This window comes from Aphis gossypii, chromosome X (assembly GCF_020184175.1).
Source record: "Aphis gossypii isolate Hap1 chromosome X, ASM2018417v2, whole genome shotgun sequence".
Classification (NCBI taxonomy): domain Eukaryota; kingdom Metazoa; phylum Arthropoda; class Insecta; order Hemiptera; family Aphididae; genus Aphis; species Aphis gossypii.
The window spans coordinates 10,789,832-10,816,110 of NC_065533.1; the positions used below are offsets into that span (position 1 = coordinate 10,789,832).

At 25.3% G+C, this 26,279-nt stretch overlaps 2 protein-coding genes across 8 annotated transcripts in view; one reads left to right on the plus strand and one right to left on the minus strand.

Annotated features, from left to right (window-relative positions):
- Window positions 1-14,694, minus strand: part of LOC114128961 (DEP domain-containing protein 1A-like) — a 36,657-nt gene extending 21,963 nt beyond the window's left edge. The window contains exons 1-2 of the mRNA XM_050207943.1: window positions 14,026-14,694; window positions 13,760-13,913 (exon numbers count right to left, since the gene is read on the minus strand). The gene's annotated coding sequence lies outside the window, so the exon portion shown is untranslated. The remainder of the gene's footprint in view (window positions 1-13,759; window positions 13,914-14,025) is intronic.
- The window catches only part of LOC114122529 (acetyl-CoA carboxylase), a 46,908-nt gene that overhangs the window by 9,695 nt on the left and 10,934 nt on the right, over window positions 1-26,279 (plus strand). For 2 of the 7 annotated variants that reach the window (XM_050207939.1, XM_050207938.1), the window contains exons 2-7: window positions 10,631-10,910; window positions 24,595-24,709; window positions 24,851-24,980; window positions 25,129-25,247; window positions 25,314-25,494; window positions 26,030-26,232. In XM_050207939.1, coding sequence (XP_050063896.1) covers window positions 10,681-10,910; window positions 24,595-24,709; window positions 24,851-24,980; window positions 25,129-25,247; window positions 25,314-25,494; window positions 26,030-26,232 — 978 coding nt within the window. In that variant the 5' untranslated portion in view covers window positions 10,631-10,680. Of the gene's footprint in view, window positions 1-962; window positions 1,010-5,901; window positions 5,924-7,899; window positions 8,058-8,153; window positions 8,284-10,630; window positions 10,911-15,151; window positions 16,012-24,594; window positions 24,710-24,850; window positions 24,981-25,128; window positions 25,248-25,313; window positions 25,495-26,029; window positions 26,233-26,279 lie in introns of those variants that run through there. The other 5 variants (XM_050207941.1, XM_050207942.1, XM_050207940.1 and 2 more) reach the window with 5 other exon arrangements.

Below are 26,279 nucleotides of genomic sequence, written 5' to 3' on the forward strand. Positions count from 1 at the left end.
AAATTCGATTTTCTTTTGTAAAAATTACGTTTTTGCTATTATAATTCTCTTAGTTTTAAATACAAATAATTTAAAAAAGGTTTTAATCACGTTTTGCATTTGAAAGAAATAATACATTGTAGTAATATTTAATTAACTTTATATATTTTATACTACAAATATGATTACTTATTGTTTTCATTCTGATTTTGAAAAAAATATTAATCTATATTTATTCAACATAAACATTATAATGTTTGGTTATTATTAATTAAGTTATTTAGACGTATAGTTACTATTAATAAATACCCTACCTACGAGTATATACTGAAGTATTATTGTTTTTTTTTTGACTAAAATTTATATTTATCATTCTTCTTTACTTTATATTGTATATATTGTTTTATAGTAAACTTCGTTTCTTTATTAACTGTAATTTGATAGGTATCTATTGATTTCTCGAATAAAAATTTTTGCTTGTTGCATTGTATTGTACACTTATTCGTTTAAACTTTTAATTAATAGGAATTAAACAAATTAAATTATTTAATAACACGTTAATAATTTATAATATACGTGAAACAATAAATTTTATTATTAAAATCCATTAACTAAAATGACAAATTAATTTTTGTAATATATACTAAGTGATAAATTTTGAACTTTGTTCTAACTCTAGGTAAACTTGATAGTACATTGTTGATATTTTCGGAAATATAGATTATATTTAACTTAATATCTATAATTACTGCAAATGGTGTTAAAGAAAGATAAATATATTATATGTATATTTAATTAAAGCAGTGTGTGTTTGTGTACGATGCGTACGTTTTACGCATAATATATTTTATATTAATTCAGAAGCATAATGTTAGTTGTTACATGTATACGTATGTTATTTTAATAAGTAATTAAATGTATCGATATATATTTTAAAATTAAACTATTTTTTCTAGTGATGTTCGTTTTAAATAAACTATTTCAATATTAAAAACGGGGAAAATTAGATAACCGCTCTGCTATTCATTGAGTAAGTCACTGTAATGTGTATGTTAAATTTGAATTCAATATTAAATCATTGCAGACAAAAAACAATTCTGAACTAATACGGTCAGGATATAATTATTTAGTATTTCATGATATTGTCTAGGTTGTTTTAATTTTTGTCTTAGACATTTGCATTTATTTTATTATTAGTTTTTAATTATTATAATAGTATATATTAAATAATCTATTAATATAAATATATATATATATAATTTATTACTATTTTTAATTTTTGAGTCCATACCGTTTTACCGTAAAATAATGTAAATAGGGTTGTGGTATAAATAGGTTATAAAATTAAAATGTATTTATATGTTTTGGAAATGTCACTGTATAATTAAAATATAATAATAAAAGTATGTAAACATTTTAAATCTCATGAATATATTTTTGAATTAAAATGTTATGATTAAAATTCAATTGAATTATTATTCAAAGAGATATCTAATTTCGTCCAAATCTGAGAAACAAAATCTTCTTATGTTTATAAAACAAAATGTTGCTCATATTAAAATAATTTATTAATGAAAAATGTTGCATTATATTGTCAAACTTTTTGAACAAATAAAACATGTTTTATTTTCATTTATAGAAAAAAAAGCGAAAATTATTTATGGTTATTCATTTTTGAATTCTATTAAAATCGATTTACTCAAAACTGATTTATTGTTAAAATTTCTGACTATATAAATACTACTACTATAAAATCAATGGACTCATCTGTACCCAAAAAATCAGAATCTTGTATATAAAGTAATTACATCGTCTTTATTTAATTCTTAATATCTATGCATAAAATAGTGTCAATCTTAAAAATATGATATTTACGACTTACCTATCTTGTATTAAAATATTACCATGATATTTTTTTTATTTTGATATATTAAAAGGTTTCAATACATGTACATTTTTATTCAAATTTTTTTTGCACCATTTTAGATTTGAAAAAAAAATTTATCTTGTAGACTGTCGAATCAAGCTTTTAAATTTTCTTATATTCTTAAAATATGATTTGAGATAAATTAATTGTTTAATGAATTTTGAGAATATAGTGCAGTTATTCCTAAATTTTTTTATCTTTACCACCCACTAGTAAAAAAAAATGACAGACGCCCCTCTTACATAATAATGCCCACTTTGGGAAACGCTGATATAATGTATAAGATAAAAGAGAAGCAACATACTACTACCTCCTTCAATATATTGTTTTAGGAATAAAATGAAAAAATTATTATTAGGTACTTTTGTCGTTTTATCAATTTATCTGTTTTTAGTTTTTAATATTAAAACATAAATTGTCCACGATTAAATACGCGATGTGTTTATTTATCAGATATCAAACTCATTTATTTATTAATTTTATATTAGTGTAGTTTTTTTTCAGGGCCAGTACCTAATGTGGCCAGTGGTCGTTGTTGCTAAAATGAAATGAAAAATACTTTTTTATGTGCAATCAATAAGTATATAGATGTGGCCACTCTAATTCTAAATCTCAGTGACATTTTTAATCCCGCCCCTGGTATTTTTTATTCGAGTTACGTATATTTGAGTAAATTTGATACTTATTACAAATAATAATTGTATTGTAATTAATAATATATCGACATTCTTGTAAATTGATGACTAATGAGTAATGAGTAATAAACTATTAATCAATATAATTCTCTGGTATATTTAAAAGGTACTTAAGAAATCTTAAGTTGATTAAAATGTCATTAATAATTATTAATACATATATTTGTTATAGGTTTAATTTTTACATAGTAATTATAAATTTAGTTTTAATTTAAGTAGTACGAGTATTTTATTTCGAATTATTTAATTCTTACATTATTTATAGCAATATAATATTATAATATATGTATCAGTATATTTTAGATAAAAATCTTTTTGAATCTTCTAATGAATAATTTATTAATCTGTATCGACATTTTTTAAATTAATTTATGTGTAATTATTGATAAAATTTAAAGAAAATTTCAATAAAAAATGTTTTAACTTTAATGCTAGATGGTTGGATAAAAATGTATGTTATTACTAGTGCTTATACTATACCGACCTATTATATACATAACATGTTTTTAGGTAGTAGGTTATAGTTTATCACGATTAAAAAGAAAAAAAAAATATGTTACTTTAACATATAAAATCTATTTCTTACCTTAAATTTACGTAATAGTTATAGTTAATCAAAAGTTTATCTATACCCCATATTGTTGATAAGTGAATAGATGACGTAGAATGTTTTGATATTAGTGTAGTTATTGCTGCATATTAGTAATCGTAACATATTTTTATTTTTTAATTTAGTTTTATATGCATACATGATACTCAAGATATTTAGTCTTAACTATTTAAACTCTAAAATTCATTACGAATACATAACTAAATTAATATATTTTATTTAAATTGAATCCATTCTGATTTAAATTATTTTATAATCGTTTTTTCGACATTTTTTTTTGAAATTTTAAATAATTAAGAAATTTAATAGTATTAACAAAGCGATGTTAAAAAAAGGATTTATATTTTATTTTGTTGATTTCTAAATTTTATGATTTTGTATATTTTGTTGAGATAAAACTAATTGTTTATTAATATGTATGGTTGAAATGTAGTGACTTAGTACGTATACTAAATTAGAAAAGAATCAAGATTTTATATTTAAAAATACATTTGGATATATACGTATATGTTTTAAATTTTTTTTATTATTCATAAATAATCTTTCAGGAAAATCTTAACTTAACCATACACTGTATAAAGCTACATTTTATTCAAATATTTTCTTATGGTTAACTTGTATAGTCAAAACTATAAATTGTAACTTCTATAAGTTGTCATTTACTTCTTCGTTACATATGCTGTCCTGTTTTTACTTATGTTTATTTTAATTATACGAATTATCTGATTAAATTTTCAATATTTGTTATAGAGACAAATTTATTTATTTAGGGAAATTATGAGTGATAGGGTTCGATTGGTGGAGTATGCATGAATACATTTTTCTTTTTTTATCAATTTTAAAATTAATTCTAATATGTTTTTGTTCATTTTTAACATCATTAGATAGAAAAATGGGTTAAGTTTAAACTGTAAATTGTAATTTTTGTGTATTAACATTTTACAAAAAATCTCTATTTCATATACATTTTCATAAGATTATCGTTAATCTACCATAATATAGTATAACTACACCAGTTTTTAATTTAGTTCTAGAATAAATCGGTCAGTGATATTTCATAGACATATTTATTTTTATTCGATAAATTAAATAAACTATAGAATTAAATAAAAAAAAGGTATCACTAGTTAACTCTAATAATTTTCTTTCATGTCTAATAAATATGGTGTGGAGCTTAAAATGAAACTTTTATTTTGCGTTTTTTTAGACATTAGATTTGTATTTTTTTGTATTATATTTCCCGAATAATAAAAAATTGAAAAAAATTCCCTATTCTTCATGCATTGAACGAATTTTTTGTAAGTACTGTAAGAAAATTAAGTATTATTTGTTTTGCTTAAATTTTAGTTTTTTCCTTTTATACAAAAGAAAATTTTTTGCAGTAAACAATCTAAAAAACAAAATTGTTGTCATATACATTATACATGTAATAATACATATACAAAAAAGATATTTTTTCAATTCGAGACATAAATATTTCGAAAACTATTAAAAATGTTAAAATTACTTTTTATTTACATACTTGAAGTCATAAAAAATAATACATTTTTACTTTGTTTGAATGACAGCGGTTCACTTTTAATTTTTCAGATCATTAAAATAACATTTTTAAAAGAGTAGTTAATAAGTAAATACACTTTCAGTAAGTCCATTGGTTTAGTATTGACCAATAATTTACGGTGTACTCTAGTCACTCCGCTTAATTTTAATAACTAGGACTGTTAAATTATTGAATATAAAATAGATAAAATATGTACTAAAATAGCCTAACATATACATAAAAAAAAAATTTCTATATAAAAATATATATGTTTCAATTATAATTTTTAACATTTTTGCGTGTGTTGTTAGTATATTATTATATTGAACATTCTTTTATTAAAAAAAAAAATTGTAATGTTTTAAATTGGTTGACGGTTAGTGATGTCAATAATTGAACTAAAGAAATATTATCGGTACCTATCTAAGTTGTATTAATGAAAACATATTTTCTTTATTCGTGTAATTGTATACTAACATCACACATAACTAATTAATTCGTTTGAAATTAGGTTTTTGTGTATACAAATATTAAATTAAAAATCGATGTTATCATTTAAAAAAATAAAAAATAATAATATATAAAAGAAAAATATTATTTTGGTGCCAAATTTGATTAAAAAATGTAGATTGTATTCAAAATTATTAGCATTTTACGTTATAAAATTCATAATGTACATTTTGGTCGTTTTATTTACGACTTTTTTCAAAACTAAACAAAATGAGCATAATTATACAATTTGAATAAAAATAGATTATTTTTTTATTACAATTTATGTTAGCAACTTAATAACAATTTTTAATATTTTGTGGTACTATTTGTGCATTAAACTGTATTTTATTAAGTCATTCTTATTTCTTTCGTAGCATAAGCAATTGGCTTTTTTATATTTTTTGTATCTAAAATTAAAAAATAACTAAAAGGACTTTATCATAGACTCTATGAAATATTTAAAATATTCAATTACATACGAGTTATACGACATTAGTGGTTTCACTCCTTGGTTCAGTTATATAGTAGCATAATAATTGTGCGTAAGTGCAAAAGGTCAAATAAACGTTTATTGTGTCTACCAACTTAAACCTACTAGAGTTTAGTTTTACATGTGTTTCTTATAACTAAAGAGCTCTCCAATGAATTCGTCGGACCGTAAATTTAACATTGAGTTATAGGTAACGTATGCACTTATAAAATTTAATTATTGTTAACGTGTGAAGTATTTGTGAATTACTTTAATATTCAAAAATATTATAAATTGATATATATATATATATAAATAAATCACATTTTTATGTTGAAGTGCTTATATAGGAAATTAAAATCATATTTTATACCTATTAATTTATAAATGATCGTAGATCTATGCATTTTTGTAAATTTAATTTATAAAAATAATTGTGTGTACTTAAAATGTTAACTGTTTAAAAATATTCTAAGTAAAAATAATAACCATGTTCGACTTTCATCATCATAATAAGACATGCGAGTAATTTAATAATACTAAATAATAACTATAGTGTGATTGTGTTAGTACTCCACAAATTCGTCTTCCTGTTGCTTTATGTCTCTCATATTAAACATATTAGATGTGTTGATAACAAACATTATATTATATTATGTTGTGCATGTTTAAAGAAAGCATTTTAATGCGTTCGAAATTTCAATTACAGGATGTATCATATTACTATACATCGGTTTATCGGTAGTGATTATTATAATTTGTAGTTCTTACTTCTTATTAAACATTAATAGTTAATAGTTATATCAAAATTATATGCATATGTTTAATAATTTCTCTACTATTTGCCCTTTCGCTGTCAACCTTTTATGATCATCAAGTCAATTTTAGTTTTGCCATTCTTAGTTTAATATAAATATATATATTTATATAAAGGTCTTTTTATAATATTACTAATTTTTTTTAACAAGTATGAAATCATATTTCGTAGAACTATTATCAACTATTTACTATTAATTTTTTTATCATTTATTCATTGGATTCTATAGTAGTTCTACAATGTTACTGAATTCTCAAGTTCACAACATTATTAAAATACTATTGATTTTTGATAATTATTTTATGAAAGTGTTTACATAGTAACTACATATCAGTTTTATTGTACCTTGTATATTATTTACTATAACGTGTTTGTTTTCGTATACATGGCTTTATATCTTAATTATTTTTCTAGTCTTGGATACTAAATGTATTTAGATATTTGGGGGTTTAAACTTCTGAATAAAAATTTTAAACAAATAAAACGGCTATACATGAGTTTAGAGAATAATCCGCTTATTCATTAAAATTAAATATCGGAAAAACCAACATACAAAGATTTGCTATATTGTACATTACAATGTGTAAGACAGAAACAACACGCTTGAACGTCCTTAACTAATCGACAAAAAATTTAATTTGTAAATCGTAAAATATTAATTTATTATTATTTTATAGGTATATGTTTGTTGAAAAAAAGTCTTATATATAAGTACAAATGTAAAAGGTTTAAATCAAACTTTACAAATTGAATTTATATTTATTGGTAATCCACTGTTATTTTATTGCGATAAAAAGTTTTATATTGCAAAACAAACGTTAAGGCCCATATAAGGTCTAAAACAAACTAATTTACATTACAATCAACGGAATCACAATAATTCATTTAAATATTTCAAAATACCTTTATATTTAATATGTAGAGGTACTTTTATGAATAATATATTAAATTTTCTTAGACAATGTACTAACATTTTAAAGTAATATAAGTAATATTTAAAGTTATCTAAATTTTGTTTTTTTAAAGCCAATGATATCAAATTTTATGTATTTTAATTTTATTCATTGCTTCTTTAGATGATCAATTTTAGGCCTGTCTCATTATTTTCCGATATCATAAGTATCAAAAGTTTGCATTAACTAGTTTGATAAACTGGAAATCCTTTAGTTTAAAGTTAATCACCTCGAGTAGAACGAGTTGAACCTTTCCGGAGTGGTCACCCACCAAGGTTAAATTTTACAGCAGGTTTTTTCCCTTGATAAGAATTAACTTGAATTTGTATGGTTAAACTATATCGAGTCTTAGTAGTAGAGTACGAAATGTAATAAGAGATTTAACCTCTTTATGTCTCAGTAGTTTACTTAAATTCACTATACACTCATATGTAATTTACTCTTTATATGTTTAATAATAATAATAATCTAGAAAACAAATTGTTTTATTTTGACCGTTGAACTTTTTGTTTTGTATTGTGCTTACTCATGTGAAAACGGTCGAACGCTCTCGATTGTACATCAGTGTGCCAAGGGTGAATATATTTGATTTAATCATTAGCTTAATTTTTAAAATCAAAATATTTTATTATGTTACAAATATTCACGAACCCTATATTAAATATATTTGGTTCAATGAATTAAAAATGTTTTATTTTATTTTCTTTATTGCGCGTGAGTATTTATTAAAAATATATTATACTTTAAAAGTGTTGTTTACGGGTATTAATGAACCAGAAGAACTTGTACTAGAAATTTCAGGTTAGTTTAGAATTAAAGTTTTCTATTCAATTTAAATATTATCGAACAAACTTCTGTCCAAATATTATATAATGTGTATTATATAATATATTATGTCATAAAATGACGAATTATATTTTTATTTCTATTAGAATAGAATTATTATAATGTAATTAAAAAAAAGTACATGATACAACGATTGGGTTTTGACTATTTGGTATGTTAGGACACTACTCAATCTGCTCGCTTTCATGTTAATATTTATTATTTATTTAAGATTTTTATTTAATAAATCATTGCATCATTTGCATCTATAATTAGGGAAATTATTAAGTGAGTCCTGATTAACAATAATAAAATATAAAATGAACATGGTTATCAGCCGATCAAAATATGTTCTGTTTGTATAATTGTATATGCATAATATTATTTACTAGAATATATTGTTGAATATATATATATCCTATCCTTATAATACTAGGAACATCTTAAGTTATATTTTAAAATTTTAAATCATATATCCAAATGTCCATAATGCTGATATGAGGGGAAATTTTGAAATTGATATTGTATAAACAATCAACAAGATATGAGTTAGTTTGTATTACATTTTACAGTTTAAATATCCTAACGGCATAATTTAAGAGTTTATAATCCAAAAATAGCATCGTCGGAACTTTAAAATAGTCATTGTAATTATAACGCATTTAAAAAAATAAGTTGATACGTTTTCGATTTATTACTATTTAAATTAAAAGTATTTAAATAAAAAACTCAAAAAGTTTAAAACATAATATTATATTTATTGAACACATAAATAACTTATTTAAAGTATTTTCGATTATTTTAAAGTTATATATTAGAAAATGTAAATCAATTCCTTCGATTTTAGAAACGTAACAGGGATTTTATAATCGTCCAATTGAATTTTTTTATATTGATTAACTTACAGTTTTTCAATCATAAAATCTTTTAATATCAGAATTGTTAATGAAGTCGCAATCTTAAATAAAATGTACATAATTTTGTATTTTATAAGTAAAAATTGCTATTCTTAAATTTTTATCAGCTAGTCAAATCTAATTAAATAAATAAGAAAATCATTATTATACACTTAACTTAAAATTTTAATGTTATAATTATATACTAGTAATTATTATTATGTTAGTATTAGGTATATAATATTATAAGCTGTTCCAATATAAAATAAAATGCAATTAATATCGTATTCATTATTAGTGAACAATTTTAGTATTTGATATTTATAAAATAAAATAATCAAGATTTATTACCAATTGCCATCTATTGAGTTTGTATTTCGAACTATTTAATACGTATATAATGTGTATATAAAATATTCTATATTATGTAATAATATTTATATCAGTATTGTAACTAATTTTTAATTATATAGTACCTTCCTACGTGATATCATGTTTAAAATTTTCAAATAATTTTTTTTTACTTCTGTAAAGTTGTATGACATTGACATAACTTTCTTTTCACGCACATCCGCGATTAACTATTAAGTTGTTTGATTTAAATCTCTCCTTCCATGATACTAATTAATTTCATAGTATTTTTTGACCCTGACATGATTGTTAGTTAAAAAATCGACAAGATGAATAAGGTGCTTATCTAAACTTTAGGGGAATGTTATACTATTTCTATTTTAGAATTCCTACTAACTAAAAGTAATTGAATATTATTGATGATATTAGTGAAATATACAAATAAATAGTTTTATTTAGTTTTTAAAGTAGTGATTTAATAACGAAAGCTGCAATTATTAAGTTTTGATAATTTAAACTAACTAAACATTCGAATCTTATATAATTCTAATCCTAAATACAAGTATAATATAAAATAATCATAACATCATAAGGTCTAATTTAATACAAATGTATAGCTGTATAGGTGTTATTATTACATAATAAAAGTATTATTTTATTTATTTGTTATTAAATATGAAAATAAACATTTTGAAGTACTTTTTATTTTTTATGTAGATCATGAAATATATATAATACATTTGTGAGTTATTTAAAGATGGTTATTTATTATACTAATATTCAAATTATGTTTTAATTTTTATCATTGCATTGAAGTATTTATTTTAATTGTTATTTATTATGCAGAATTTAGTAAGCGGGTACATCATTCAAATTGTATAATATGTATATTATTTTATATAACATTTTTTTATCATATGTATATAACCAATAAGAACGGTTAGACATTATTATTATTTTTTTTTTTTCGTAGTAAGATTACTTTTTACAAATACATTAACTGAAAAAAAATGATTAATATTACCCTATGAATTATGATAGTTGCATATGATAATTAAATAATTTTTTGTTTGCAGAGAGCACAGATTGCAATAACTCTGAAGAAACTGTTTTAATTGATGATAAGATGAGTTCCGAAACAAGTGGTGGTGTAAATTTTATTGTCGGTGACGAGGATGGCGTTGATCAAGCGCCTACCGAACTCGTCAATGGAGATTTAATTAGAGCTTTAGAAGAAGAAAAACATGAAAATACTGATTCTTTCCCTTTAGGCAAAGAAACACGTACGGGCGTAACATCAAATAGCAGCTCTTATAACAACATGTTTGGCTTAACGGAAAAGAGGAAACGATTAAGGTATTTTATTTATTTACTTTCTTTACACTATGTTTATTATAATAGTTTGTTGTTGTTGACGTACATTTTAAGAACTTTTAAGAACTATTTAAAAACATTACTTATGTTTGTCAGTCAATTTTCAAATAATATTACTTAAATAATTTTAATACTGACGTAATTAATTTATGGACATTTTATTTTATAATCTTAAAACGTATTCGGAAAATAAATAAAATTTTATATTTATTATTTTTATAAATGTGAATAGCATTTTTAAGGATTTTGAACATTAAAATTGTATATTCCTAGAATATTAAACACGTGAATTTAAATAACTGGAGTAATACATGATTGGTTTTTATAATAATACAGTTTTAAAATTTATGTAAAGAAATACATTCAAATACATTCAATATCGATTTGATAAAAAAAAATTATTTCGAAATTACTTGAATTATTATATGCATATTTATAACTAAGTTTGAATTTAAAAATAATGAAAAGTTGAGAATTTATGAGTAGTCTGATATATCTAGTAGATTATTATAGTCCGAAAAGCCTCTGAATTAATAAATTTAACAAATAATTGGTTGAATTAACTTAACTTAGTAACTTGTAGCATTGTTGAACTTATTATTTTATTGATGGCTTATAATATATTACATATATTCTATCATTGTTTATAAAATTTAGATTACACTTCTTATAATTTCAGTTAAGAGTTGTACATTTGCTATTGTTTTTATAATTCGAGACAATTTTTACTTGCATATACATGTTATAGTAGTAAAAAGTTACATGCAATTTGATTAGAAAATTGATTGTGAAGTATAAATTATACTATACCATTTGCAATAGTTAAAACTATATTTATATATTATAAATTATAGTTGAAATTAGCTATTATAAAGTACCTAATAAATATTAGCATTATACATTTACCTATGCTTTATTGTATTTTTATTGACTTCAACACTACCTACACTACGTTTAGTTATTTGATTTTAACTAACATCTTAATATACATCATATATTATGTGTTAGGTATTTACTCCATTTTTCAAGTATTATTTCTGTACTAAAAAATGTATGCAGAAAACGTCGATAATATTAATTTTTCTATATTGACTCATTTTAAAATTAGTATTTACTTAATCAACTATGCTTTGAATTATTTTTAGAGTTTGATTTGATAAATATTATATATAAGTTAATATAACCACCTATAAATTAGTTATCTCATCAAAGCCAGTTGCTTAGCCAATATGAAGAATTTTGTATTCTTTTTAATCTTTCATTAAAATGTATGATGATTTTTACTAATGTATTAAGTATTCGTGTTTACATATAGGGTCAAATTGTATTAATGAATATCTAGGTATTCAAAAATATTTCCATAAATTGGGAAATCTATTTTTTTTTTTTTTAAATAATGTGATTAATTGGCTTACTTGAAAATCATTTAAATATAATAATAATTTTTTTCACTTTAATTGAGCCAAAAATCTACTTACAGAACTCGTCATCAATAATATTTTTATTTTTTTTTGTTTATTCGTTTATTCGTTTCTAAGTCCTTGATGAGAGTATGCATAACTATAGAACAGTACGTTATTTGATCTTAAAGTGCGGTGTTACGGATTAGGTAAAATAAATATTATTACCACTTGAAATAACGAAACATGGCGTGTATTGCCGTCTTAAGAAAAAAGACATTCAAATCTCTAATTGATATTATATCTATTCATATTATTACCGTGCCGAATGCATGTAAATTATATATTAAAGTATGTGTTGTTCCTTATTGTAATTCTGAGTTGTGACCGTAAAATATGCGGTAAATGAGTGAGCTGTCACACGTCAGGTGAGCTATTGTCCAGGTGAAGCTATCTATCGAAGCTAATTATATCATATCATCGCTTCAGCTCATTGTGCACTATATAAATTACAACACAGTATTCGAAAAAACTAATAAAATGTAGACTTCTAAAGAATAAAATAAAAATTATGCAACGGTAGTTTATGGTATAAAAATGAATCGATTGTTGCCTTATTCAAATGGTAAGGAAAAAAAGACTTAAAAATCGCTTTTAGAATTTTTATTCCCCAAGATTGCTTGCTTGATTAAAAACCAAAGTCATAATTTAATGATTACGTTATAAAGGTCTGTTCTGTATCACATTATCTTCTAAAACTTAGAGCGTTGTATGTACTATAACTTATATAAGCTATAACGTATATTGGAAAACATAGAACACGGGTAAACATACTCTAAGCGTATGTATATTATCTCAGTCTTAAATTATTGAAAATTTTCGTTCAACTTAACCAATTTTGTGTAGTTACTTAGAATTAACTTGTTATTACTTATTAAATTAAAAGTAAGAATATTGTTTAGGGTATCTCGTAGACTTTTATTAATATTTTAATATGCTCACGACTTATTTTAAAATTAAAATATCAATAATTGGTATTTTGCTGTTGTGTCACTTGCGTATGTTTACAAGATGGAGACAGTGCATTATCATGCTGACATGCTATTTAGAATAAAACATGATTTAAATCTATTTAATATCGATATTATTGAAAAGTATTTGTCAAAAGCTGTTTTTTATACTCAATTTATATTATTTTAATTTTGAGCTATAACTTGACATGTTTTGGAATTAAAAACAAAAGTAGCAAATAATATTATAATATTATGTATACACGCGAACACGGTAAAATTCTATATACATTAAATATTAATACTATATTTTTATAACGCATTGTTGCGTTATCTTATGAAGCTATACCAATAAATTATGTTATATAATATATTATATGTAGAAAAAATTTCAACAGACTCTTTACGTATAATAGATTACCTGTAGCAAAACGCCTGGTTTGTTTGTTCTTTTTTGGTCTTAGTAGCGTACCTAATTTCGATACTCTTCACTAGTTGTCATCGCTTTATTAACGCCTTATTTACCGTCGTCGAAAATCGTCAGTGATGCAGTGACTTTGGTAGTTTGGTGTTAGCTGTAAAACGGACCGTATGTATTACTCGTGGGAGGAGTGGAGGTAGGTTAAGTAAGATGCTTTGGATTCGAAATTTACATATTATTCATCGTTTCCCCGACGTATATCTTACCGATAACATCCGACGAGTCGAGTATGTATATAAACGACAACATATTATCTATTACAATATTATGACTTCCGACTGTGTGCCATAAATCATCAATTATTGCACTGCACTGCAATGTCGTGTACCTATTGGCTGGTCGCATACAAAGTGTACTGTACATTATCTTTTTACGTTATCGACTGTAAAGGTATAACTAAATATTATTTTCGCGGTTGTAAACCGCAGTCTTCTTCGCGTACGACTGTTAGGCGTATACTAGTGCACGCACGTCCGTTTGTCATTGAATTTTCAATTTTCGTTCCATTTTTATTTCTCGAGTCGCAGTCGTGTTAATTACTTATTGCGGCGTGTAAGGTGTGAGGAAGACCTGTGGGAACGCTACCGTAGCGCAGCATATTATATAATACAGGTATCCACGTCGTCGTCGTCGTCGTCGGCAACTCATTAATATCGTTAATTACTTTTATGCCAATTACATCGGAAACCGTAAAACAATATTACTAATTAACGTGCTCGCGCTCAATCGTACAGGTATTTATAAGTGTTTTTCGCGGTCCCACTCATTATAATATCCGTCCGCGCGCGTCTATATTATAATTAAATTATATACGTTTTACAACACGATTTTGTCGGTTTCTCACGTGCCGCTACCCGTGTAGGTATTATTTATAATCGTAATAATAATAATAATAATGTAAAATTTAGGTAACGCGTGCGTTGTATTGGATCGCCGCCTCGAACAAGGCCTACGGACACGCGTAAACGGCACGTTTGCCGCCACCGGTGGTCGCCGTCGACCTTGGCTGCCGTGCGTAGCGGCTCTCTGTTCGCTCGGTGACCGCGACGGGATCCCCTCGCGCTCGTGTTTTGCGATCACATCATTACGCGCGTTTTGACGTAACGACCGCTGCGACGGTGGTCAATCATTATCATTACGACCGTCGTAACTCCATTATTAACACCTAATGACGTTATATTAAGTGTATTATTATTAAAAATAATATACCTAATAATATTTTATACCGCAACAAACTATATTTATAAATAATACAGTACCATAGGCCATAGCAGTACGAAAGCGCCTCCTAATGATTATTGTCGCTGTGGTGGTGGCCGACGACGACGATAATATGTTGTTGTGATGATATTCGCGTCTCGACAGTCCGACCGTGTTGTTGGTCGGTAGTCGGTGTGTGTGTGAGTAACTCGCACGTTGAAAAAACATTTACAAACAAAAAAAAAAAAAAAAACAATAATATTTTCGCTCGACTCGTAACAATAATATTACATTTTATCGCGTTTACAATATACTATAACGTTACGACCACCGTCTTCAGACGACGCGTTCGGATACATACGCGACTACTATCACTGCGGTCGCCACCACCACCGCCACCGCCGCCGCCGTCGCCGTCGCGACCATCGCACAACACTGACCGACTAGGCAGCTCGACGGCGGGTCCTCTGCCGCTTACTACGACAATCGTCGGCGCCGCGGTCACGACAATATTATTATCGCCGTCGCGTGACGACCAGAGTCGATCCCTTTCTTCGTCCGTGTGCCGGAAACCGGGACGGAAACGGCCGAGTTTCCGCGAACGCGCTCCGTCACCGCGGTGCTACACTGCACATCGGCCAACTCCGTACGGGACACCACCACGCGATGCTCCAGCAGCGCAGGAACTCCAGGCGGTTCGTCCTGTCCGAGCTGCGGACGTTCAGCGGCGGCGGCGGCGTTGCCGGCGCCGCGTTCGCCGGCGAGGAAGCGGAACCCGCGGACGTTGACGACGACCCGTCTCGGGCCGATTCGGACGACGCGGACGACGGCTTTTGCATACAGCTGGAACCGATGGCGGCTCCGTCCCCGCGGCCGAAAATGACGCTGGCCGACCTGTCGTCGCTGCAGCATCAGCACGACGACGGGCCGCCGCCGTCCAATCACGAAATCGCTCAGTGGAAATCCATTAAAAACCTCAAGTCCGGCATCACGTAAGTGTCCTCTGCAAACGCACTGCTGCAGTTTAGCCCGTATAATGCCGCCGTCTAATATAATAATAATATAACAACCGCGTCTGCCGTTTAATCATCATATCGTTTATAATATTACGGTAGTGTTATTATTATCCTGTACAGATTGCAGTTAGTATAGTGCACTGCGTTTCGTTTGATCGGAAATCCTGTTTATGTGTGTGCGCACATTATCTATACCTATGTAATCGTGTTCACGGGTATTATCCGGTGAGGTTTCGTTGTAAATATTATATTATGATATCACTTCAATATAGCCTTTTTTGTATATTATTGTTGAATGATTCAACAACATTTTTCAATTATAACAGTAGGCACCCGTGTTGAAAAAATAAGAGAATTTGTCACCTTTCATTACCGCACACCCGATTAACCGTATGTTTTTTATTCAAACTTTTATAAGCACGTTATTATTATCAGTACGACTTTCCACGATTAAACGAAATGCACTGCAGTATTGACATCTGTCGAAATAATATAGGTATTACCTAATTTATATACCATTTTGATTGACGTGCACCTTTACCTATACGTATAAATATTATATACTTGTATATCGCACTTTTGTTATAATAATACTCGGTTTCAGGTCTGTATCACGCCTCCTTTACGCACCTTAATTACTTATACGCGTTAAACACCAATGTACAATATACATTATTTATTTTGCCTATAGCTGTAACTAACATTAACGTGGTGTGAGAGATGTCGTTGACCAAAATATTTCAATTTTTATTACATTTTTTCAATCATACACTCACACTTCATGATGATATGATACATATACGGTGATTAAATTAAGCAGTGATGTTTAAATCACCCAACACTTGGTTTACTTATTTTTCGTTCAATCTGTAAAATCATTGTAATTTATAACGTATATAGCACCACAATAAACCGTATTTCCCTCTGTCATCTGCATTCTAATTTGAAAATTATTTTTAGGTTGTGAGTTTTGGCCTTTTCATTATTATTTCCGTACGAAAATCTTATATGTTGCAACTTGCAACCTATTATAATAACTTTATTTGGTCAAAATTGAGAAAAGTGCTCGAGCGGTAAAATGGTGATCTACCTATTGTATTTAGCTACTTTGCTTACACTAATTTTCTAAGTCAATTTTCATGTTAATGAAAAAAAAGTAATGTTATACAATTCAATTTGAAGTAGGTATTGTAAGGTATTGCCAGTATTAGTAACTACTTTTTACAGAAATAATATACCTTTTTATAAAAGTAGTTTTTTAAAATTTGGTTCACCAAAATGAAATACACTTGAAATGTTTATAAATAATAAATATTATTATCATTCAATATTCTATACTTGTACATGTACATCAACGTTAGAAAAGTTATTAAAAAAAAGTGAAAATTCTACTTTTGTGTAAAGAATCGTAATGTTGCCATACCAATATACATTTTCATACTGATACACAATTTAAAAAAAAAGAAAATCAAAAATTATCTGGAAAAAATTGTAGCCATGCAAAATGGATCACCACTGATAACCAGGTCGCGATGTTTCGTTGAGAAATATTTCTGTGCCGCGGCCTATAATATTTGCTACGTAGGACGGGTTTTAATGCCAAAAGCGTATATAATACATGTCGGGTCTTATTACGACTCCACGAGCCTGTTTTTTTATTCCGTCATCTAAAACTTGCCTATACATACGTGTGCCTTTCTTACAGGCTGTAGCTGTATTCTATATAAGCTCAAACGAAATTCCAATACTTAAATATTACTATAATATACTTATATATACTGTTGGATTATGATGGCCAACCTTCAATAATTAAGCTTTTCTATAAATATAAATATTATTGTTATAGTATATTTTATATTTCTATACTACTACGATGCTTGTATAACAATCGTCGAGTTATTACGCTTAATATTTTATATCGCTTTGAAATTTCATTTTGTCTTCAATATACTGTTTACGTACTTATAATTATGTATTTCGTTATTAATTGATTACGTGTTGACTTATTGCGTTAAAATCGTATTCGATCGTTGGTTTTAGCACGTTTTTAGCGCATAAAGTTGTTCGTGTAAACAGCACAAGTGCACAACTACCCTCTACAGTCCAAATCACACCATAATATAGTATAATGTATTAGGGTGTTTTTATGTTTATTATAATTCATAATATAAACACAAATTATAATGAATATTTAATAAAACCTTGCGGATACCTGTATACGTAATACGTTCAAATTTTGACATATATTTTTCTTTTTAAAAACTGTTCGGAATAATTTATTGTGGTTTGTAACATATTCGTAGGCGATTGAGTGAGGTAAACCGGTTCTCGTAGCCATGGGTTTTCAGATAACCAGATATTTTTCGATCATTTCAAAAAAATAAATTATTATTCATTACTTCATTAGTGTTTTGCACGGTCGGTTGCAGTAATGTTGAGCAATACCCGCATCAAGAGTGTATATTATAATATATAATAATTATTAAGAAAATATAATTTAAAGAAATATACATATAAATACAATGTAATGGTATAATATTATGAATTCAAGGGAAATAACTACTTCTAATAATGTTGTTGTTTAGAATAACATTACCTACGTAAAATAAGTAAGTTATGTACCTATCGTTTGACGTAGGTATAAACTGCAGTTATTGAAAAGTCGATCGACAAAACATAACAATATCGTAACATTAAAACGATACATTTATTTGAAGTGTAAATCAATTATACTAACAATTCAGTTAGGTGTCTTGGCTGAGAATAAAAATAAAAATATTCAAAGCAGTTATAGTAGTATTGTTATTACAAAGTATGATGTTACTTAGTAACAGACAACGTTTATGAGTTAAGGCTTACTAATACATTCTAATTTCTTTTATTCTGATATTTGTTTTGTTTGGATTAGCACGAATTGGTTCAAGGGAATATCGTTGAATTTCATCTTTACTTTCTACTGTGAATTAATCATTTTTGATTTATACAACATATTGTGGAAACAGTATATTCCAAATGACGAAATAAATTTTAATTTATAAAAATTAATTCATTTATGCTTTAAATTGGATCATTAAGTGAAGATTCAAATTTTATTGAAAACAAAATTAAATTAATTGTAGATTTGAGAGAATTTGTATTTGATAATATTAATCAAATGGTGTTGAGCTGATTCTCAATTATTTATTTTTTAATATTACATGTTATACTCCCTATAGATGGATTTAATATGTCTTGAAATTATATTTAAGATATCAGTTATTAATTAACTTTACACACACACACACACACACACACACACACACACACACACACACACACACACACACACACACACACACACACACACACATTATCTATATAAATATTAAATATAAATTATAAAATTTAATATTTAACTGTTATTCAACATAATTATACCTGTTCACTAAAATGTTTAAAAATAATTTCATAATTAATCACTTCATTAAAATATTATATTCATAATAAATCTTTTTAATTATTTTAATTTTATAATAAATCTTTCTTAAAATAGTATTGTAATTTATCTTGATACTTACCTTGTCTGTTTTTGTAGGTGCTTAGTATATTAGTGTATTACTCAGTTTATCATTGACTTATAGCATAAGAGCATAAGATAAATATTAAAATTAAATTTGTTTATGCATGTCTAAAGACTTATTTTCAACATTTTCTCAGCCTAAAACTGTGTAAAAATAAAAATTCTGATAGGGTTATATTCATTTAGTATGCATTTATGTTACTAATTGTTTTTGTTTCAATGATTTCAAAATGTCATCTCATCTATAATTGTATTAACCTATATTAAACTATTTTTCTTATTATTACTAGAATTTATTTTGTTGTTATACTATTTTATTTCAATCTCACCAGACAAATAAGAAATTCTGTTGGCAACTAATTGTACGCAATATGTATTTTACAATTTCACATTTTTATATTTGTCTTACATAAATGGTATTTATTTTATTTTTAAAATAGAGAACAGGTTGATACATATAAGTTATAAATGTATATTATTGATACCTTGGTTCGATGTAGTTAATTCCAGTATTTATATTTGATCTGTTTCCGTGTTTTACAATCAAGGACACCGGGTGATAATAATATTTAGGTTATGTTTTAAAATTAAGAATAAATTAATTTTTTTTTTATGCAGGTCAACTTAACTTTTTCATAATATTAGGTACTTGATGATAATTAAATATTAATATTTTGAGTTATAGATTTATAAATTGTATATAATACTTGTTAGTTATCATTTTAAAGTCAAATTTTGAGATGTATTAAGGTTAAATTTACTCTAAAAATAATTTTTCTATTGCTGATTAGTATTTATTAACTTTTTGTTTTTTATTCCGCCAAACTTAATTTCTCAATATATTACAAATAATTATTAGTTTTTCAGTACTATCTGTTACATTATTAGTAATATTTTTAATTGGTGAAATACTCTATAACATTATTTGGAACTACCGCTTATCTTACTTATACCTTATAATTTCTACTTTTTATAAATTTCAGCTTCAAATGTAATTCCAATATCCTATGTAGTTGATCTGTAACTTAATTACTCAATATAATAAGGGTTTCATAATGTTTATTGTTTACTTTGATAATTTTATTTCTATCTGATTAAAATTGTTTCTATGTAGACATTTTTTTTTTACATTTGTAATTTTTTTCGTGTGTATACTTAATTTGAAAAAAAATATGCATTTTTACTCTTGTAATAGCTAAATTTTTAATCTATTGAAGTTCAGTTACTTATTTTAATTAGGTACTTCAAATTATGAAAAAGACTACACCTTATATGACATAGGTTTTATTAATTTAATCTACAATTTTTTAGGATACTATAACCTTGAAGTTTATAAATAACACGAGAAAAAAATTATATGAAGATTTAACTTAATGAGAAAATCTTTTATCAGTTAGTAGTGAATATTTTTTAAAACTAGTGAATAATTTATTATTGCTGTTTAATTTATACAAAATTTTCATTTAAAAATTAGTATCTACTTAGTTTCCACACAAATTACATTATTACTAATTCTTGGTTCAGAAACCCTTTATTCTAAGTTGTATACCATAAAAGTGCACTGTCTAATTATGTGGTGAACTGCTAGTTAAATTTATTGTCAAAACTGTTTATAAATAGTGAGGTAAATCTTGACATGAATTAATGATAGATTAATATGATTAAGTTAAATTAGGTTAGTGTATTAATCACTATTCATTATTTCAATCATCTTTGTCTACAAGTCTAATGCTATTGTTCTTTTAAATAATTGCTGCACTAAGCACTTAAAGCCAAATAATATTTTTATAGTGTTATTAATTTTGGTTTTTTAATTTTACTGTGCCACTACATTATAATATGATTAATAATATGCAACATTGTAACCATTTGTTTAATATATTTCAGACCATAATTTTTATAGACCACATACAACACAAATGCCTAATTTGTTATTCTCTTAAGAGAATGCCGCACTCGCATATGTTGTCTCCGCTTTACACACGTACAACACATTCAATTTTCGTTTACCAGTTTCAATAGTGTGCTTTTAGTTTTGATATTAGAGTAAATTGACCTATTATAAAACTTTTAGGTAAGAATATTATTTGTGTTCTCTTGTTGGTTTTTTATGATTTTTAAATTTTTAAGTGAGTTATGAATAAGAAAAATATTAAATATTTGAAAATGTTCAAAATATTTTATATACTAAATATTTTATGGTACTCTAATATCAAAAATTCAAATCTAAAAACACACTATTGAAACTGGTGAATGAAAATTAACTATGTTGTATGTGTGTAAGACGGAGACAACACATGTGGGTGTGACATCCTCTTAAAGTTTCATACATATTTTAATTTTATATCCTGTTGAATTTCTTGAGTAATGTCCTGAAACATTATAGTTGTTTATGAGTTGTCTCAAAAATTTTAATAACAGTTATAGATATAAATATACAACTACCACAACTATTAACTTTTTATTTTGTTGAGAATATTGCCAAATACCAAAAAAATTAATAATAAGTCTTTATCATTAGGAAGGTGACTTCTTATTTAATAATATATTTGACAAAAAAATAAGATTAATTTATATCTTAAACCCTCTTGATACAGGGACAATCCAAAAACTTGATAATATATAGTTATGAGTATATTTTTTAATATATTGTTTTATTATTACAAACTAATAGTGTTAATAAAGTAAAATGGTTAGTTATAACAATGTAGTAAAAAATACAATATTATAAATGTCAAATTTTAGAAAACTAGTATAACTATTCAACATTAAATGTTTAGATTAGTTTGAAAGTCTCATAAATTTGTAATTTTGAGTTATATAAAAAATAGTGAGAGTTCATTTTATAGATAGAATATTTAACAAATTTACAGTGCATCCGTACAGATTTAGATTTTTATGGATTATACCAGTAATTTGTTTTAATGCAAATTTTATTTGTGTTAAAGAAATATTTTTGTGTTAGGGCTCTCTGTTCTTTTAAAACAATATGCTAATATATTTGTTACATATTTACATTGGTATTTGATTTTTGATTTTTTTTTTTAATATTTAATATTACATTGGTTTTATGCAAAAATTAGTTTTTTACTAAAATTATGATTGGAATTTATAGATAAATCTTTTTTTCGTGTCCTGAAAGGATAATTATGATTCTTCATTGATAACATTATTTTATATAATAATATAATATCACATATAGATATCTATAATTTCCTTACTATTTATTTATAGTGATATATTTTAACTATTAAATCATTTTATGGAATTTCCATGATGGACTCTTACTTGTACGGATTTGCAAATTTGTTTTAAATAATCATAATAAATATTTATAAAAAAAATGTGAACTGGGATTATTTTATTTTGAAGTTTTTATTAAACAAAGAAAATGTATGGTTGAAATTATATGTTAGGTACAACATCTTACAAAACAGTATTGTAAATTTAATATCATTTGAAAATTATTTTATGTAAAGTAATTTTTTTAGAGTTCCATAATTCTTATATTGTGTGTTAATCAATTGAAAATTGTATTTAAAATTCTAATTTGCTAACTCCCAGTCTTAAGATAAATATGATAAAGTTATTAGGTATAACATTTTTTTGAGATTCTATCATTTTACTCCAAGGTAATCAATGGTTCAAAATATTTTGTAAAAATTTAACAATTATATGAACTATGTGAAGTATAGTAATGTACCAAAATTTAAAATTTCCCATTTTTAAACAAACTTGTTAATATTACTTTAGTAGTAATTGTTGTGTGTAAAACTTAAATTTTAAGTTATTTATATGTATGCCGTACCTAATACCAATTTTCTATATCACACTTGGAAAATTTTATTTTGATTCTTATTTTTGTTTCATTTTATTGGTATAATTTTTATAATATTATAATATTATATTTTTATTTACTAATCAAATTAACGCTATATTTTTAAATAATTAAGTTATAAATTAATTATAAATAATTATAATTAGTGTGTTATAATAGCTGTTACATAGCTGTACAGTGTATATTTTATACATACAAAAATAAATTATATATTGTTGTATGTTGTATAATATAAATATAAAAGTAGTAAGCACTCATAAATAAACTCCATTATATCACAAACTATTATGTAATTTTTGTACAAAAACAGAATTAATGTAACTCAAAGCGCCCCCTTACTTTATTGCGCCCTTGGAAACTGCCCATTTTGCCAACTTCTAGTTACGGCACTGATTTATATAATAGATATATAATATACATACATAATGTTACATGGGTTATTATTTTCTTTGTCAAGTATGTCATGGACTTAGAACAATGCAGTAAGTCAGTAAATAACAATTAGCAAACTCAGGTTTATTATATATTTTTCTATAATGAAATTTTTTTGTTATCTTTTTAAAGACAACGTAGGTACTTCATTTATCTTAGTTTTGAGTGTTGTTGTTTAATAATAGTATGAAACTATGTTCCTAAAATTATAAGTACTTAGTTCTAATTAATAACTATTTCAACAACTTAAGACTTGATGTATAATTTATTTTACAATACAATTAAACTATTTTCGCAATAAAGAGTCCATAAAGAAGTTTTGATTTTAATGCACAATTATAAAATACATATTAATACGATTTTATGATACCTCAATAGCAACAAAAAGTGGTTGTAAATTATAATATCAGGGAATTTATGATTTGTTTATAAAATATTAATATGTTACATACATAATTTGTATTCTATCTTACTTACAACTACGAAAAATTTGTTTAAGATATAAATGTACAAAATTACAAACAATAAATTATTTCTAAAATGCTATTCACATTTTAATACATTAATGTTTTATTATATAAAAATTAAAAAATGTATTATATGTAAATATATTTTACAACTGCTGCTTTACTTTTTCTATAAAATAAACATGTCTGATTCAATATTAATATCTAATATTTAATAACAAAATTAATATTTTACACAAAGTATGTTATAAAATAAATTATAGGCCTAGTATGTCACAAGGCAATGTGATCCATCAACGTCTCACTGAAAAAGATTTCAATGTTAGCACTCCTGAAGAATTTGTGAAACGTTTTAAAGGAACAAAAGTTATAAACAAGGTTAGTGTTCATGAATTTGTATGCAGTCTTAATAATACATTGAAAATGTTGAATTAATATTCTTAAAATTAAAACTTAAACATTGTTATATTTTATTAAGTAATGTAATAGTATATGTTCATTTTTATTTTTTTATTATAGGTTTTGATTGCTAACAATGGTATTGCTGCTGTTAAATGCATGAGATCTGTTCGTAGATGGTCTTATGAAATGTTTAGAAATGAAAGAGCTGTAAGATTTGTAGTTATGGTCACACCAGAAGATCTTAAAGGTATTATTTTTCATATATATTTAATTCAGTTTATGAAGATTAATGCTAAAATTAGTTGATAATAATTACTCTATATGTACAGAAAAGATAATTATTTAATTTATTTTATATGGTTGTTTTATTTATTTATATATTATTATTATTTTAGCAAATGCTGAATATATTAAAATGGCTGATCACTATGTACCAGTACCGGGAGGTACAAATAACAACAACTATGCTAATGTTGAGCTCATTGTCAATATAGCTATACGTTCTCAAGTTCAGGTATATTTTTATTTACAAAATTATAGTAAATATGTAATATATTATATTTATATGTATTTATAATAGGCTGTATGGGCTGGTTGGGGACATGCTTCCGAGAATCCAGAATTACCTAAACTATTGGACAAAAATAAAATTGCTTTTATTGGGCCACCTGAAAAGGCTATGTTTGCTCTTGGTGATAAAATTGCTTCGAGTATAGTTGCACAAACAGCTGAAATTCCAACATTGCCCTGGTCTGGTTCAGGTAAAATATTAATAAATATTTAATGAATATATTAGTATATATACTAGTATAGATTCCCACCTCCATTTATAGAACCTAATGTTGAATTGTGTGGAATTTTCAATTGTTACAAAACAAAAAAAAAAAGTGTCAACTTCTATAAAAGGATTTATTATTATAACACATGTTTCTTCATTTCAGATGACCCATTTTTTTATGTCAATTTCAAATTTTTATAATATTAAATGACTATTACACTTTGAATATAATCAAATTAACTTTTTATAAATTCATTATTTCAAACAACTTACATGATTAATTTACTTAGCCAGTCACCATATGTTTTCAACTATTGAAAAAGAAACCATTTAACATAACTTTTAAACCAAAATCATCACTTATCATTTTTTAACCTAAGAAATATGTGTTTTTCGTTTTATTAAATTTTATAATTCTCGTTTTGAAACATACAAAATTTTATAGTTTTAAACATATCATGTAAACTAAAAAACATATATATCTGATTATCTATTAAATTTATATATTCTCTATGTAGGTGTAATTGGACATTATTCTGGTAAAAAAATTGAAATTGGACCAGATTTGTACAAAAAAGGTTGTGTTGCATCAATCGATGAAGGTTTAGTATCAGCTGAAAAAGTTGGGTATCCAATTATGATAAAAGCTAGTGAAGGTGGTGGTGGTAAAGGTATAAGAAAAGTAGAAAATACTGAAGAATTCCCAAATGCATTTAAACAGGTATTTGAAAGTTATACACTATAATTATTTGATTTAGGATTAGTTGA